This window comes from Acipenser ruthenus, chromosome 17, assembly GCF_902713425.1.
Source record: "Acipenser ruthenus chromosome 17, fAciRut3.2 maternal haplotype, whole genome shotgun sequence".
Taxonomy (NCBI): Eukaryota; Metazoa; Chordata; class Actinopteri; order Acipenseriformes; family Acipenseridae; genus Acipenser; species Acipenser ruthenus.
The window spans coordinates 10923524-10940071 of record NC_081205.1 but is presented as its reverse complement, the minus strand read 5'-3'; the positions used below and the strand labels follow the sequence as shown (position 1 = coordinate 10940071).

The 16548-nt window shown below is 39.1% G+C and overlaps 1 protein-coding gene across 1 annotated transcript; it reads right to left on the bottom strand.

Moving 5' to 3' along the window:
• Positions 1 to 1737: 1737 nt before the first annotated feature.
• LOC117423712 (ficolin-1-like) lies at positions 1738 to 15065 on the bottom strand. Its single transcript, XM_058989966.1, has 8 exons — positions 15057 to 15065; positions 6437 to 6577; positions 5622 to 5675; positions 5310 to 5360; positions 4433 to 4560; positions 4050 to 4179; positions 3028 to 3162; positions 1738 to 2246 (listed from the first exon to the last, which is right to left on the bottom strand). The coding sequence occupies exons 3-8, from the start codon at positions 5641 to 5643 to the stop codon at positions 2005 to 2007; spliced, it is 708 nt and encodes a 235-aa protein (XP_058845949.1). The 5' UTR covers positions 5644 to 5675; positions 6437 to 6577; positions 15057 to 15065; the 3' UTR covers positions 1738 to 2004.
• Positions 15066 to 16548: the final 1483 nt, after the last annotated feature.

Here is a 16548-nt window from a genome sequence, read left to right as displayed (position 1 = left end):
CTAATTGATCAGCTTTCTTGGGAAAACGTATGTAATTTCCCAATGCAATCTGAAAGCCGTGTCTCAAGATGCTGACGGTTTAAGGCTTTCGTGAGCCAGTGCTTCACAACAAATACACATGAGGACGCGGATCATCCTCGTCACCAATGTAAGAAAAACTGAAGTTAATATATGATGGTAATTGTGAGTATTTTATTATTATTAGTAATAGTAGTATTTCTTTGTGCTGCAAGTAGGATTAGACATTTTTTCGTTTTGCATCCATTTTAACAACTGTTTTCAAAATCCCAAGTAATCTCACTTAAAATGTCACCTTATACTTTTTTTTTTTTTGGTTCATATTTAAAGCAGAAGACTGGTGATAAAACAATACATTGTTTACATAATTACAGCTAATGATTTGTATGCAAATTATATTTACTTTGACTATAACCATAAGAAGTTGTACAGTGAAACAACATCTTAACAGTGTGCACTGAACTTCATATATTTTTTAGATTCTTTGGCGACCCCCACTTTGGGAAACGTTGCAGTATGTAATAAAATGGTCAAGTTAAACAAGACACCATTGGAACAATTGTCTAACTCCCTTTTTAATAGATGCTCACGGCAGAGTTTAAACCAACTGCATTCTTTGGTTCACAACTTTGCAATGTTTGGTGAAAACTTTCTTTCATTTACTAAATGTTTTGCTTCCTCACAAAAGAGAATACAAACATTTTTGACTATTTGGTTTATCTTTCTTCAACAGATATAAAAGTCTGTTTTTATGTGAGTTTTTTAAATGTTTTGTTTTCAGAAACAAGAATAATGCATTCCATCTTTTCAAAGAGAAGCCTGGTTTTGGCAGAAGGGTTATGTAGAGTAACCCTTTACTTTAACTTGGCTGTAATCCCTACATAACGATGACAGACCTTAATACTGAACCCATCACTCAAATCATTAAATGTGGACTTTTTATCAATTCATATAACTTTAATTATTACATATTTCAGCTATCTCTAAAACAAATATCCGAACTCCTCACCCATACACAGCACAGCAAACTGTAAAATGGGCCAGGACTTCTTTGTATTACTCTACTCCTATTTATTCAGAGTGAGAATGGTTATTTTGCCTTGTTGAATAGCCGGCAAGTAACTTGTAGAGTTGGAATGTCCTCACCATCCGTCCTCTGAACCTGAACAGGCCCTCAGCCATGGAGCAGGCTCCCAGGGAAGGAGAATCAAGTTCATGTTACAGTCTGGTATCCTTGTCTCCTGGTATCTACACCATACATATTGTTCTATGTAAAATGGGGTTTCATAAAAACAAACTGCTTTTTTGTATCTCTGCCTCTTGGGTTGTAGAAAGTCAATCATTTATTCCATGGCAATGGATGGGATCCTGTTCAGTATCGCTTACTGTATGCAAATCTGCTGCCTCGTTTTGAACAGCTCAGTTGGACATTCATGAAACCTGTTCAAACCTGTTGTTGGTTTTGTAATAGATCTCCTCCTTGTGGCTGATGAGTTATTAATCCTGACATCAGCATAAGACACGTACCTACCTCTCGACTACAGAGCTTGCTCTTCAGTTGCACAGCAAGGCGTTCGTCTGTGAACAGTATGGTTTGCACTTCATGTCCAGACCTTGCCTTTCCATTCAGTTCAATGGGCTGAGATGCCAATTCAATACATCACAAGTCCAGAACAATTTAACAAATACAAAATCACAGAAAAAAATTGCAATAAAAAAAACTACTAAACGTATAGCTTGCTAAATTATTTATTATGAATATACAATCCAGGAATGACAACAGAAGTCAAAGACTGGAAAAGCAATGCTTTATGAATGCAAAAAACATTATTGAAATTAGGTGCGGGTAAATGTATGATAGAGTAATTCTCAGAAGCAGTGCTAGGACTTGCTGCTTTCTAATGCACACTGTAAGAAGCTCTCTACACTAATATCTCATTTAGAGCAAGCATTTCCGTATTTACTTTACAGAACGGATCTATTTTATTAGCTCGGCCTAATTTTCATACCAGTGTACTTGTAGGAATAATTATATCCTTTCCCTGAAGACCAGTTGACTCCATCTGCATAGGTCACATGGGACCCTTTCAGGTAAAGACCGTTTAGGTTGGAATAATGGCAGTTGGTATACCACCATGCTCCTTGATATGCCTCAGCACAGTGACTCGGTGACACGTCTTGATCCTTCGTAGAAAATGGCATGTCGTTATGACCCCCTAGAGAGTCACCTAAGGTCAAAACAAAAGTCAAAATTATAATAAGACAGACGTTTTAGTGGTGTCCGTAATTTTAGTTCTCTTGTAATAAAAAAAAAACAATGACATGCAGATACTGTCATTTGCACCATGAAAACGGTGTGTAAAACTCAAATCTCATCTCATTCCAGTAGCAAACTGGGGCTGCCACCAGCTCCATCTCCAGTCTACAGTCCAATCAGCAACAGAACATTACACAAAGAGACAAACATATATCTTTTTGCTGCAGTTTGAGATATAAAATCCTTAATTTCTTTCCATTGGGTTGCAATAGGTAACCTCCACTATCAGTGAAAGAGTGACATCTGCCAGCCCTCAATCCTAGCTGACAGCGTCCCACTTGAAATGGATTTGATCTCAATACACTGTGAAATGGGTGTAATGTTATTAATTGTACATAAGTGATTGTGAAGACATTTGTATTTTGATGCATCACAAATGATGTTTAAATAAAAGCAAAATTAAATTTGTTTATCAGGCTAAAAGTGAATTGCATTTGGCCCTTTGAAAAAGGCTTTGTGAATCTGGCTCAATATAAATGGTGCTTTTGTCTCAAAAGCCAATCATTCGTATTGTCAAATTGTGATTGGAGGAGGATAGATCTGAGTTGTCAGTTAGAAACTGGCCCATCAGTAAATCTCACATGTATGTGTTCAGATTAGTCACATTTAAACAATTTGCATAGGGGGTGTAAATGCATTATATTTAAATCATAAACATTTTATAGCACTAGGAAGTTAAAAAGAAAACTTACCAGCGGTACCACCTGTAAATTCACCCAGTACTAGCTTGTACTTCTCAGATTCCCCCAGGATTTTAAATGACTGGTATTTTGCAAAGGTTTTTACATTGTCAAAGTCTTCAAAATCAATACGTAATTCATGAGAACCTGTAAGAATAATAATAGTAAATATTAGGAACAATGTACATCCAACTGTACTTAACAAGGCTGTCATTTCATTGAGGGGTTCTGGAAACCACAAGAGCCTCAAGAACCCTGGGATGGAATTCAAGTTTTATATGTAGACGTGAGAGATCAGAGATTCATTTGATATTATTGTGTTCTGTATAATTCTCTATTGTAGTTTTCTGCCTGCAGGGCTGCTTCTTAACAAGACTCACAGAAGCTGATTTTGTGAAGAGGTGGGGAAGCACACAATACCTCGGGGGCAGGGCGATCAAAAACCACTCTGCTGGGAAGGAGCTTTTAGGAAAGTTTGCAAACTTCACCCAAACTGAACTTCTCTCCAAGTAGATCAATTCCCTGTTACTTAGCAACATTTGGGGAGTTGATAATACAAAGCTGGAAAACAAAGAATCCAGACTCCTACAAAGATCTAATCAATAAAAGAAAGAAATGTGCAAAGAAATAAAGTAAAAAGAGAAGTAAAGTTTAAAGTTCACATAAACTGATATATTATAATCAGGACATTTCAGACAATGTGTCCTTCAACTTCAAAAATGTCACTATAAAAGTAGAACTGAACACAATGCAAAACAAAATACTGGTAATATTTAAATTTTAAAAAAAGAATCAGAATACTAGAAATACTTTATATTTTAATAATTAGCTGCAACTTTTCGGCTTCTGCCTTCTTCAGATAGCATAGTAGAAATAGCCTGATAGATATCACTCTGCTGTCATAATTCATACTGGAGAGTATGTGGACAATGATATGCTAAGGATAAGTGTATATGACAGAGACACTGTGTCCACCAGATGGTTGCTCAATACTGTCATTAGGCAGGATAGTATGTAACCTGTAGTGAATGTACCTGTTTCTGTTAATAAATGAATGTTGTCATTCCCCAGCCAAAACTCTGCCAACTTGCTGCCAAATCCTCTCTTGTATGAATTCCAGTCCCGAAAGAAGTCTACTGATCCATCCATACGTTTCTGGAATACCTGCAGTGGCATCAACAATAACTTTAAGATTAGATTTGAGAAAGAAACAAATACTGTGACATATCTGTATTACTGTCTCTGAACTCTCTCCAGCCGAGCAGAGTAATGAAAGTCACTCGGCAGCCTGTGGTTTCTGAATCTATTTAAGTTGACACACTTACCGAATTAGGGGATGTTTTTAAACTGGACCCCAGACCACAGGTTGGGAACCTGAGAGCTAAGGAACGAGGGAAGGGTTTGTGGGATGACTTACAAGCCAGCCTCCTCCGTCTGTGTCCATGTCACAGTACACACTGATGCTTTTGTTGCTCTCCGTGTACACTGTGTACCAGCCACTCAGTGTGTGTCCTTGTTCTAGCAGCTCCTTACAGTTCTTAGTGCCTGCATTGACAGCACAACATACATTCAAATGTCATTTTAATGATGTTTTCACCATGCAGTCGGATAAATTGTTTCCTACTCATTTCTTACATTTGAAATGTTTCATTTATTCCTTGATCGATTAGTGTTCTTTTTTTGTTTACTGTATTAAAGTGATTTTACCCCATATTACAAGAGCATTTTTGGGAAGAAGGCTGTATGAAATTCTTGTTCAGATTCAGAAAAGGTTTATTTATGCCAGGATACTTCATTTCTTGGAGTGTATTTCCATATGGAGGGTGAGTGCCAAACACCATAACTGGTTTACTAGTTTCATAAATGGTATTGTTTTTGTGGTTGTGGATGTAATAAGTTAGGTGTACGAATTATACGTTCATTTTTGACACAGTTGATAGTGTGACAAAATTATTTACAGTGCTCCCCCTTTACATTGTAGTCAGGAGCTATAGCTAGGAGACTGTGTTGTTCGTGTTCCAGCTTATAACAAGAATGAAAGCACTGGTGCAGTGGCAATATGGAGCAAATGGGAGCCATGACCATACCGCCTTATAACTGGTTCCATGGTATGAAGAACCACTATAAAGGTATATTGTTTGACTAGGGTGTAAGACCATAAGAGTGATTAAGAGGTTAAACTTATTTATAATTGTAACTGTACCTTCAAAACTGTAACTAGAAGAACAAGTAACATGAGTACCTGCAGATAACACAAGCCTTGCCATTTAAATATTTCTATAGAACAGATTTACCTTTGTCTCCTTGTGTGACCATTCCAGTTGGTCCAGGTTCACCTTTCATTCCTAAAAAGCACACAGTATAAAGTAGTTCAGAAAACAGACACCCTGATCCACTCTCTCCTCCACACACCCCTTTGTTCAGAGCTATCATAAAAACAGAGGAAATATTGACATGAGGACAGGCCTTTGAGGCCTTTGCTAGCACACCGGGTGCCTCTTCTGGAGGAATTGAAATGTGATAATATTGTTCAAACTAGAACACAAGTATATACCTCACCAGTGAAATCTAAATACAGTTTTATAGAATTCAAGCATTCTGTTCACCTTTGTCACCAACTGGACCCATCTTCCCAAAGGCTCCAGGTTCACCTTTCGCTCCTATAAAAGCATACAAGACCTTTTAGAAGTACATCCGGTACACTCTCTACTGTATACTGGTATTACTCAAGCTACTGCACATATAATAGAGTTCTGACAAGAACTAACTCTCAGAAAACTCCCAACTGAACATCCCTGTAAGAAAACATCCCTAAATAAAAGGAGGAATGCTGATAGCAAGAAGTTGGAAAATAACAGGATTACTCAGGAATAGAATGAATGAAACAAAAATACATGATAAAGACAACGAAAATGTCATGAAAAACATAACACGAACAAAAGGCAGACCATTCTTATCCCTCAAATAAACAACTCAATCTGCAAATGCAAACAAACAGCCACAGCTCCCACAGCTGTGTATTTTTTATATGTCATTTTTGTGCTTTGTGTGTTTTTTCTGGATATATTTTTAGATTTCTAATGTATTTGATTGCTTCTCAATCGCATACATTTTGTTTGTTAAGTTTGCAATCCAACTCAATGTTAAGATTGCAATACAAACTAAATCTGCAGTGGACTCATATTAGCAATGGGGAAATGAAAGGGGTAAGGAAGAAGGAAAACACAGACATAGCCATTGGCTGCATTCCCCCACTCCCAGCCCTGACAGAGTTGCGTAAATGAAAAGCACAAACACTTCCAGCTGCCTGGAATTTAGAGGGACGTCAATGGCAGGAAATGTCAATAGGCTTATATTAGCACTGATTGCTTCATTTGTTTGGCACAAAGAAAGCTCAGTTCCATGTTAAGGGTTACTGTACCTTTAGCCCCCAAAGAACCTTGTTCCCCTTTACTGCCCGGGATCCCCGGAATGCCATTGGTCCCCGGCAGCCCAGGAAATCCCGGACACCCCTGAAGGATAGTCAGCTTTTCCTGGTCATTCAGACCCACTAGTTTCACCTCTGGAACACAAGAGAGTGCAAATTCAGAAGGAATCCGTGTATACCGAAAACAAACTGAAAGTTTGACTAAAATAAAGAGGTCAGTCATACAGTGATGCAACCTTATCACGGTGAAAGATACTGCATCTGTGAACACAAGATACAAACCCACTAAATACAGAGCTGAGAAGGTCTGCAAACTGGAAAGAGTAGCTGAAAAAGTACAGGAAAGGTAAATCTGCATTTCAGCACTTCCTTTCTTTTAGAAAAGGGCCAATTAATAATTCCTCTAGTTTAGATTGTATATTATGCTTCACAAGGATTCACATATTCACATTTATAATTTCTCCCAATGCATGGTGGTTTAAAACCCACCTCCCCTTTATTCTTCATTAGCACATCAACCTGTATTTTATGATATGCAGATCAAGGATTTATTATTATTATTATTATTAGAAAACTCCAAGTGAGGTTATTTGATCCTCCATTTTCTCCCCAAGTTGAAATGTCCAATTTGAATGTCTCCTTGCCACTGTAACCCATGTACTGAAGATAAAGTTCTCCTCTCTTCCCCCTGCCTCGCCCAGCAAACAAAACGAATGCTGCGTAACATTTTAAAATAAGTAACAGTACTTACCAGGACAGGTTTGTTCAGCATTGGTGTATGAAGTAAAGCACAGTATAAGTAATACAGTTGTTAATTTCTGGAGCAGCATTCTCCTAGTATTAGTGTGAGTGCCTCTCTTTCTATTGTAGTCCTTTATCATTGTGAAGTTTACCGTCGAGAAACACCCATTTTTATACTCAAGGCTGGACCTGAATCACCACTCCTTAAATATTTCTATTCCCGAGTGTACTGTAAGAATGTGAAGAGTCCAAACCAAATAGTTTGTGCTAGGTTCAGATATTCAATTTATTACTAAAGGACTATTGAAAACAGGTAGACGCTCCAATACAGGCTATAAAACAAAACATATCAATTTTGTATAGGACAATGAATATTAATACAGAAACAAACGAATAAAGTAGAACACAATCTAGTTAGATGTGTACAGATCTAGCTCCCACGGCTGTGCTTCGGCACATTCAGAACCACGCCCCTCACATGGACTGGAGGCAGGGCTAAGTGTGACCACCAAACACTAATTGTTAAAACTAAAGAATCTGTTGTGTATGGTATGGTTAAACTACATTAGTTACAGGTAAAGCCCGATAACATATTCAGCAAAAAGGTTCTACACAGCATCATGCATCGTGTTCCTGAGGAATATGAGGGTCTGCAAAGGAACCGCAAAAGAAACAGAATACCACGATGACCTATGAGTTTCAGAACAACCAGTGTCCAAGAAATATGAAAAAGAAATCCAGTCCGTGAAGCACTGACCTGGTAGCCTGTGTGGTTTCCAGGGCGGAGGACAGCAATGGCCGGTTCCTGGCGGCACGTTTGAGGGCGATGCAATGTGACGACCGCTTCATGGTCTGGGCCGCATCACGGGGCTCCAGGGCAGCCACCAATCCCAGACCGCCGTGCCAGTCCTGGACTGCAGTCCCTCCTGGGTCCGTGCTTCTTGGGACCGCTGCTCACCTCCACACAGCGAGACAGAGGCTAGCTAGCACAGCCCCAACAGCAACCTTGTAACCCAGCTACTGTTTGGCGAGGGCTGGGTGCTGCAGCCACGGCGTGGGGCACACTCTCGGGCGGCGATGCTGGGCTCTCTCTGGGGCTCTCGTGGTGCGTGGCTCTCTCTCTCTGGGGCTCTCGTGGTGCAGAGTTCTCTCCCTAGGGCTCTGGCGACGCTAGGCTCCCTCTCTGGGGCTCTGGCAGCATGGGGCTCTCTCGCTCTCTCTCTCTCTGACTCTGGTGGCACGAGGTACTCTCTCTCTGGTAGCGCAGGACAGTCACTTCCGGGAGGCGGGAGGTACTCTTTCGCTGGTGTTGCTGTGCAGTCTCTCTTTGGCGGCGGCGCAGTGTGCTCTCACTGGCAGTGTGGGTCACTTTCTCTTTGGCGGCGCGGGACACTCTCTCTATGTTGTTTCGTTAAATAGACTCACAATTAAAACAATCTATATGACATATTTGGTATAAGAGTATCATAACTTTGTATGAAAAAAAAACACTTGTTCTATGAAGCGTCAGTAGAATCTGTAGATTTCCTGTAAAATCAACTTCAGTGAGTGACAGCTAAACGGTTAAGCTAAGTAGACTGTACTAAAAGGACTATGCTGTGCAAAAAGGAGCACAGCATTAACAATATGTAAGGTACGTGCATAACGATTTCTGTTCAGTGTTCAAGTTGCCTAAAATTACAGGTAGATGGATGGTGTTTGCAATTATGGTGCTTCTAAACATGTTATAAATGATGATGTTTCTGTGATTTCATGTTAGTTCAGTAAAATAATAAATGTAGCATAATGCATTCTGTTAACGGTAAAGGCATGTTCTATGTAATGACTGGGAATCACCAACCTGCTTAATTGTGTTAAACTGTATTACAGTATACTGCAGTTTTGATAGACCAAGGCTGACTGAGAAATATGTCCGGGTTTGGTCTGTGGAAAAGGTGGCAACCCTACCCTGAGTACTACTTCCTAAACATGAACACATGTTAAGAAATGCTAAGAAATAAATAATAATAATAATAATAATAATAATAATAATAATAATAATAATAATAATATACTAAATGAACAGATCAAGAGTATTATGATAGTTTGAAAAATCAGATGAAAACATTCAATACAATCGGGATAATACATAATCATTATTTACAAAATCTTGTTCATCTCGTTACTTGTTATAAAAACTGTAACTTTACTACTACTTGCAAATGTTGTGAAATGGAAGTACAAACAGTTGATAGTGTGACAACACTATTTACAGTGCTCCCCTTTACATTATAGTCAGGAGCTATAGCTATGAGACTGTGCTGTTCGTGTTCCAGCTTATAACAAGAATGAAAGCACTGGTGCAGTGGCAATATGGAGCAAATGGGAGCCATGACCATACCGCCTTATAACTGGTTCCATGGTATGAAGAACCACTATAAAGGGGCAGCAAGGTATATTTTTTGACTAGGTGAAGACCATAAGAGTGATTAAGAGGTTAAACTTAAATATAATTGCACTGTACCTTCAAAACTGTAACAAGAAGAAAAAGTAACGTGCGTACCTGCACATAACACAAGCCTTGCCATTTAAATATTTCTATAGAACAGATTTACCTATGGCTCCTTGTGGATCTGTATTTCCAATTGGTCCAGGTTCACCTTTCATTCCTAAAAAGCACACAGTATAAAGTAGTTCAGAAAACAGACACCCTGATCCACTCTCTCCTCCACACACCTCTTTGTTCAGAGCTATCATAAGAACAGAGGAAATGTTGACACGAGGACAGGCCTTTGAGGCCTTTGCTAGCACACCGGGTGCCTCTTCTGGATGAATTGGAAATGTGATAATATTGTTCAAACTAGAACACAAGTATATACCTCACCAGTGAAATATAAATACAGTTTTATAGAATTCAAGCATTCTGTTCACCTTTGTCACCAACTGGACCCATCTTTCCAAAGGCTCCAGGTTCACCTTTCGCTCCTATAAAAGCATAGAACAGGGGCAGACTGGCGCGGGATGCTTAGGATGCTATTAGCATTCTGACTTGTGCTGTTTTTTTTTTTTTTTTACTGTGGCAGGAAATAACGTGCATTGCATTGCAGACTGAAGAGTATAAAGAGAGTGCAGAGAAAGGCAGGACGGATCCAACAACCAGATTGTGACGAGACAAAACTTAGAGTTAGATAATATCATTTTACTCAATTTGGTGGGTTTGATTTTGAGAGCAGAGACCTCGACGGGGTTTCTGGGTGTCAGGTGGTTGTGTTTTGTCATGGCCCTATTGTTACAAAGAGCCTGAAAGTTGGGAATACATCTCGGAAAATATATATCGGGCCATATTCATGAAGCATTTTCCACCACCATAAGTTTATTGCACTTTTATGAATAAAGCAAAACAACTAACTCCTATAAAAAATAAATCATGTTTAAACTGCGCATAGGGACCTTGTTCCCCTTTACTGCCCGGGATCCCGGAATGCCATTGGTCCTCAGTCCCCCAGGAAGTCCCGGACACCCCTGAAGGATAGTCAGCCTTTCCTGGTTATTCAGACCCACCAGTTTCACCTCTGGAACAAAAGAGAGTGCAGATTCAGAAGGAATCAGTGTATACCGAAAACAAACTGGAAGTTTGATTAAAATAAAGAGGTCAGTTATACAGTGATACAATCTTCTCATGGTGAAAAAAACTGCAGATCACTAATAGCCTCTGTAGCTGCAGTTCAGATGAATATATTGCCCAAACTTAATTAATTATTTATTTATTCTACCTATCCTAAAACCCAGTGGTTTAACACTCTTAACCAGGCTATTACTAAATTTTATTGGAAACATACGAAACCACGGATTAAATTAGCTGTACTTCAAAGTTGCAAACCCAAAGGTGGCTTAGCAGCCCCTGATTTTCTTAAATATTTGTTTTCCAACTTAAATATTTAGCAAAATGGCTAGACCCTCAAGATGCAACCTCCCCAGCCTGGGTAGACCTGGAGGATTCAGATTTAGGATCATTACATATTAAGGACCTTCCATTTGTAGAGATTTGGAAACACTCCTGCCTCAGTCATCCATGTATCTCTGTTACAGTTAAATCCTGGTTAAGAGCTCACAAACTCACTGGGACCAGTCTGCACCCATCTCAATATTCTCCCATTTGGCACAATCCCATCTTCCTCATAGCAAGGAAACCATTTGAGTTTATCTTGGAGTCAAAAGGGTATCACCCATTTACACCACCTCTTTGAAGATGGGAAGTTCCTCTCATTTGAGAGATGCTGATTTTCAGTATCTTTAATTACGACATTCCCTAAAAATAAAATTGTCCTCTGAACTAAAACTCTTGCCCCCCTGTGGCCCAGCCCAATATCTCCTAAAACAGAGGGGTGAATCGACACGTCTCTAATATATACCATTTTCTGATATCCAATGAAGGGGAGATTGTTGCCCCAGTTGATAAATGGGTCAGGGGTCTTTTGGGGAAAAATATGTAATACTACCCTCTCAGTTTTTAAGAATGCAAAAATCAACCTCATTCAATATAAAATTCTTCACAGAGCGCATCTTTCCAATAGAAGGCTTTTTTTAACGGGACTCTTAACTACCCAATCATGTCAATACTGTCAAGGAGATGAAATAGACAACTATATCCATGTACTATGGCACTGCCCAATAATAGAGAACTATTGGAAAAAGGTACTGAGTTCTCTGTCCTGTCTCCTTGGCTGTGATAGTCCACTAAACTGGAAAAATAGAACAAACACATCAGTCTCTCAGTGGTTAAGAACAATGTCTGATCATGCGTTTATGGAGAGACTCACAGCAAGGATACAGGATAACCACAGTGAATTTAATTAAATATGGGGCATTTTTCTCTCTTACATAGCCCAGGAGGGATAAACCAATATACCCATTTACTTAGCTATATATCATTGTTATTTATATAGATGTGTTTTCTTTATTATTATTACTTATTTTATACTGTATGCTGATATACACTTGTATTACACTCCTCTGATAGCAGGTACTGGTGTAATGTATATTGGGGTGTGCTGGCATAGATATACTGTAAGTAGAGCACATGGTCTATTTTTTCCAATTATTTATGCATTTGTTTACTCAATGTATTTCTTTTTATTATCACTATTTTGTTTTTTGTTATTATTATGTACTTCTTTTTATAGTTATCTTGCTTACATAACCCTTCAATGATATTCAAAATTCTGTAACAAGGTTCCCTCTGGAGCGGGTGGGTGTTGTCCTATGTGTTTTGCAAAAAAATAAAAAGAAAAATGAAGCAGTTGGTCTGCACACTGGAAAGAGAGTAGCCCACAAATTGGAGGAACGCTCCATTTTAGCACTTCCTTTCTTTTAGAAAGGAGCACATTTATAATTTCTCTAGTTTGGATTGTATATTGTGCTTCACAAGGGTTCAAATATTCACATTTATAATTTCTCTAGTTTAGATTGTATATTGTGCTTCACAAGGGTTCAAATATTCACATTTATAATTTCTCCGGATGCAAGGTGGTTTAAAACCCACCTCTCTCTACTTCTCATTAGCACAACCCATATCTTGGAACATAAGAAAGTTTACAAACGAGAGGAGGCCATTCAGCCCATCTTGCTTGTTTGGTTGTTAGTAGCTTATTGATCCCAGAATCTCATCAAGCAGCTTCTTGAAGGATCCCAGGGTGTCAGCTTCATCAACATTACTGGGGAGTTGGTTCCAGACCCTCACAATTCTCTGTGTAAAAAAGTGCCTCCTATTTTCTGTTCTGAATGCCCCTTTATCTAATCTCCATTTGTGACCCCTGGTCCTTGTTTCTTTTTTCAGGTCAAAGAAGTCCCCTGGGTCAACATTGTCTATACCTTTTAGGATTTTGAATGTTTGAATCAGATTGCCACGTAGTCTTCTTTGTTCAAGACTGAATAGATTCAATTCTTTTAGCCTGTCTGCATACGACATGCCTTTTAAACCCGGGATAATTCTGGTTGCTCTTCTTTGCACTCTTTCTAGAGCAGCAATATCCTTTTTGTAACGAGGTGACCAGAACTGAACACAATATTCTAGGTGAGGTCTTACTAATGCATTGTAAAGTTTTAACATTACTTCCCTTGATGTAAATTCAACACTTCTCACAATATATCCAAGCATCTTGTTGGCCTTTTTTATAGCTTCCCCACATTGTCTAGATGAAGACATTTCTGAGTCGACATAAACTCCTAGGTCTTTTCATAGTTCCCTTCTTCAATTTCAGTATCTCCCATATGATATTTACAATGCACATTTTTATTGCCTGCATGCAATACTTTACACTTTTCTCTATTAAATTTCATTTGCCATGTGTCTGCCCAATTCTGAATGCTGTCTAGATCATTTTGAATGACCTTTGCTGCTGCAACAGTGTTTGCCACTCCTCCTATTTTTGTGTCATCTGCAAATTTAACGAGTTTGCTTACTATACCAGAATCTAAATCATTAATGTAGATTAGGAATAGCAGAGGACCTAATACTGATCCCTGTGGTACACCACTGGTTACCTCACTCCATTTTGAGGTTTCTCCTCTAATCAGTACTTTCTGTTTTCTTCATGTTAACCACTCCCTAATCCATGTACATGCATTTCCTTGAATCCCTACTGCGTTCAGTTTGAGAATTAATCTTTTATGTGGGACTTTGTCAATAGCTTTCTGGAAATCTAAATAAACCATGTTGTATGCTTTGCAGTTATCCATTTTCATTGTTGCATCCTCAAAAAAGTCAAGTAGGTTAGTTAGACACGATCTCCCTTTCCTAAAACCATGCTGACTGTCTCCAGGATATTGTTACCATATAGGTAATTTTCCATTTTGGATCTTATTATAGTTTCCATAAGTTTACATATAATAGAAGTCAGGCTTATTGGTCTGTAGTTACCTGGTTCGGTTTTGTCTCCCTTTTTGTGGATCGGTATTACGTTTGCTATTTTACAGACTGTCGGTACAACCCCTGTTTCAAGAGACTGTTGCATGATCTTGGTTAGCGGTTTGTAAATAACTTCTTTCATTTCTTTGAGTACTATTGGGAGGATCTCATCTGGCCCAGGGGATTTGTTTATTTTAAGAGCTCCTAGTCCCTTTAACACTTCTGCCTCTGTTATGCTAAAGTTATTTAAAATTGGATAGGAACAGGTTGACATGTCAGGCATGTTGTCTGTGTCCTCCTTTGTAAAAACCTGTGAAAAGTAATCATTTAATATATTTGCTATTTTTTTTTCTTCATCTATGATTTTGCCATTTGTGTCTCTAAGACATTTAACCTCCTCTTTGAATGTTCTCTTGCTGTTATAATATTGGAAAAATATTTTGGAATTGGTTTTAGCCCTCTTAGCAATATTGATTTCTATCTTTCTCTTGGCCTTATACATATCAGGGATTCATTATTATTATTATTATTATTTGAAAACTCCAAGTGAGGTTATTTATTCCTCCATTTTAATTATTATTATTATTTGTTTATTTAGCAGACGCCTTTATCCAAGGTGACTTACAGAGACTACTCACACCCTAGTCTCTGTAAGTCACCTTGGATAAAGGCTTGCATCATCTGCAGAGTCACTTACAACTACGTCTCACCCGAAAGACGGAGCACAAGGAGGTTATGTGACTTGCTCTGGGTCACACAATGAGTCTGTGGCTGAGGTGGGATCTGAACCGGGGACCTCCTGGTTACAAGCCCTTTTCTTTAACCACTGGACCACACAGCCTAATTTAAGCTGAAATGTCCAATTTGAATGTCTCCTTGCCACTGTAACCCATGTTCTGAAGATAAAGTTCTCCTCTCTTCCCCCTGCCTCGCCTAGCAAACAAAACAAATGCTGCGTAACATTTTAAAATAAGTAACAGTACTTACCAGGGCAGGTTTGTTTGCTAGTGTTGCCGTTTTCTTCGAGAGACCTTGCACAAATGTTAAATCTACTTCAAAAGTTTGTTGCATTTTTTTTTAACAAAGCGAAAATTTGCACAGCTCCACTGACTCTGCATATAAAAAATTCTCCCGAGCTCTCTCTATACACCAGAATCCTCTGTGAGTAATGTGACGGAAGTCGAGTATCTTTGTATATAATATCTTTGGTGTGGAGATGGCAGTTTGAAAGAGAGAAGCGGGATCTGGCGGCAGGGAAATTGAGAGTTAAGAGAGGCTGAGTCTGCGAGAGAAGAATGAGAGCCATTGTTCACTAAAAGCTAATATATATATATATATATTATATATATATATATATATATATATATATATATATATATATATATATATATATATATATATATATATATATAGCGGTTTCCTACTGCTTTGAACCGCAACTGTTGTCTGTCTCATTATATCCTGAAAACACCGCAGTTCAGCGCTACAATATGGAAATAAATCCTGTTCGCCTGGGGGGCGTATCAACTTCAACCTCTGTCTCAATCTCCTGCCTGTCACTCAGCAGCGAATGCACACACCCACACTGCAGACCGCTACTCTGTCACAAGCATTAATACCCGGTATCTTTCTAAACAGAGGATTTAGTGGAGCTCCCTAATAAAAGCTGAATCTCAAAACAATAATAATAATATAGTACAGCTGGCATAAAGGGATTTAAAACAGGATTCATTTATCCACCTTTGTACATATCTGCCCTTACTCTGGTCCAATCGCCATCGGATACACGACAGATTACTGTACTTTTTATTACATTCATAGGTTTTAATACATCTTTTTTTTTTTTTTTTTTAATAAATTTAGTCGTGGCCAATTATTTTTTATTATTTTCTCCCAATTTGTAATGGCCAATTATTTTATTACGCTCAGCTTACTGCTACCACCCCTGCGCTGACTCGGGGGGACGAAGACGAATACATGCTGTCCTCCGAAGCGTGTGCCGTCAGCCGACCGCTTTTTTTCACACTGCGGACTCACCATGCAGCCACCCAAGAGCTACAGCGTCGGAGGACAACGCAGCTCTCAGGCAGCTTACAGGCAAGCCCACAGGCGCCCAGCCAGACTACAGGGGTCGCTGGTGCGCGGTGAGCTGAGGACACCTTGGCCGACCTAACCCTCCCTCCCCCCGGGCTGCGTTTGGCCAATTGAGCGCCGCCCCCTGGGAGCGCCCGTCCTCGGTCGGCAAAGGAATAGCATGGACTCAAACTCGCGCCGTCCAGACTATAGGGCACATCCTGCACTCTACGCAAGTGCTTTTACTGGATGCGCCACTCGGGAGCCCTCCTTAATAAAGATTTTAACCACATACATGCTTGTTTGTTTTGTTTACTGTACTGGTGATTGGGGGACATTTTGAATGTCAGGTTATTGTGTGGGAGTTTATACCTTCCATTGTTTACTGTGGGTGAATCACGTTGAC